Raw genomic sequence first — 1791 nt, forward strand, 5'->3', positions numbered from 1 at the left:
TTATTCTATGCAACCAAAAGATTCCCATGCTAAAGGAGTGTGTTATTCTATCACTTTATGAAGGAAGAAGAGAGAGGTTGGTGTTATGTTCTTTGTTTTTAATCTAGAGTAACAGAAATTTAATTCAAATCCTTATAATTTTACCTTAAATTTTATCTCCTAAATTGCTGCCATTTTCTCACCTTAGGTCTCTTGAATGGACAGGTATCAAGAGTGCAAATTCTTTAATTTATGTTGCAAGAATTCTTTTTTTTTTCTTTATGGCCCCAGGGGTCTGCTATCCCAGCCTAGGGGTCCGATTGGAGCTGCGCCAGCACATGCCGCAGCCACAGTAACACCAGATCAGAGCCGTGTCTGTAACCTACACTGCAGTTTGCAGCAACACCAGATCCTTAATCCACTGAGCAAGGCCAGGAATTGAACCCATATCTTCATGGATACTGTCAGGTTCTTGACCTGCCAAACCACAAAGGGAACTCCAAGAACTCATGATCTTAATGGAAGACAATGGAGCTCTTCTTGAGATATAATAACCTGATCAATAATTATCTTTGCCTGTCCTGAGAAGGCAAGAATCTTGACTTATTTGAGGAGTTTATTCAGAGCCTCTTTCACATCCTTATTCCTCAGGCTGTAGATCAGGGGATTCAACATGGGGAACACCACGGTGTAAAATGTAGAAACTATTTTGTCCCTATCCAAAGAATAGCTTGATTGTGGACGAGAGTAGATGTAGAGGATGGAGCCATAGTACAAGGTGACAGAGATGAGGTGGGAGGAGCAGGTGGAGAAGGCTTTGAGGCGGCCCTGGGTGGAGCGGATCCTCAGGACGGTGGTGATGATGAAGAGGTAGGAAGCAATTATAAGTGCAGTGGGAGTGATGACGTTGGAGGCCAGGACAAAGTAGAGCACAGTCTGGTAGCTGTCCTTTCTTCCACAAGCCAACTTCACCAGGGGTGGGATATCACAGAAAAAGTCATCAATAATGTTGTTGCTACAGAAGTTCAAGGCAAAAGTCCCTTTGGTAACAATGAAAGCATTAATAAAGCCACCAAGATATGAGGCTGCTACCAAGAATGCACATAGTTTTATGGGCATAGCCTGAGCATAAAACAGTGGCTTTGAAATGGCCATGTAACGGTCATAAGCCATGGCAGCCAACAGGTAGCACTCACTGTAGGCCAGTCCGGCAGAGAAGAAGAACTGGGCTACACAGCCAGCAAAGGAGATGGTTTTGTCTTCAGAGATACAGGTCACTGGGATCTTTGGGGTGTAGACAGAAGAATACCAGAGATCCAGAAAAGACAGATTCCCAATGAAAAAATACATGGGTGTGTGCAGCCTGGAGTCATAACAGATCAGCACCATGAGGGTGGTATTTCCTACCATGGTCACAGAGTAGACACAAAGGAAGACCACGAACAGGACCAGCTGCATCACAGGGTCTGTCGTGAATCCCACCAGGATGAATTCAGTCACTGTGTGGTTGCTTCTCTCCATGGCTATAGGGAATCTCACCTAGGAGGAGAGAAAATGAGTTGAGCTTGAATCTCTATGCTGAAAACATAGCAAAGGACATTTCATTACTGCCAAACCTTGAAGTCTAGGATGCAGCAATGTAAGTGTCCATTTTTGAAAGAATTTTCGTTTTGCTACAAAACCACTCAGATTTTACTATATGTTGTTAAAAGATAGAGTTTGTACATTATAATTTTCAAGTGTTTCTTTGATCAAACTTCAATTTGAATCAGGCAGCTCTAAACCAAATGTGATGAGGAGTTGTTTATAGAC

The 1791-nt window shown here is 42.9% G+C and overlaps 1 protein-coding gene across 1 annotated transcript; it reads right to left on the reverse strand.

Annotated features, from left to right (window-relative positions):
* Nucleotides 1-582: 582 nt before the first annotated feature.
* Nucleotides 583-1500, reverse strand: LOC125123991 (olfactory receptor 1013-like). Its single transcript, XM_047774168.1, has one exon. It carries the CDS (start codon nucleotides 1498-1500, stop codon nucleotides 583-585), a length of 918 nt encoding a protein of 305 aa, XP_047630124.1.
* Between the last annotated feature and the right edge of the window lie 291 nt (nucleotides 1501-1791).

This window comes from Phacochoerus africanus, chromosome 4 (genome assembly GCF_016906955.1).
Source record: "Phacochoerus africanus isolate WHEZ1 chromosome 4, ROS_Pafr_v1, whole genome shotgun sequence".
NCBI lineage: Eukaryota > Metazoa > Chordata > Mammalia > Artiodactyla > Suidae > Phacochoerus > Phacochoerus africanus.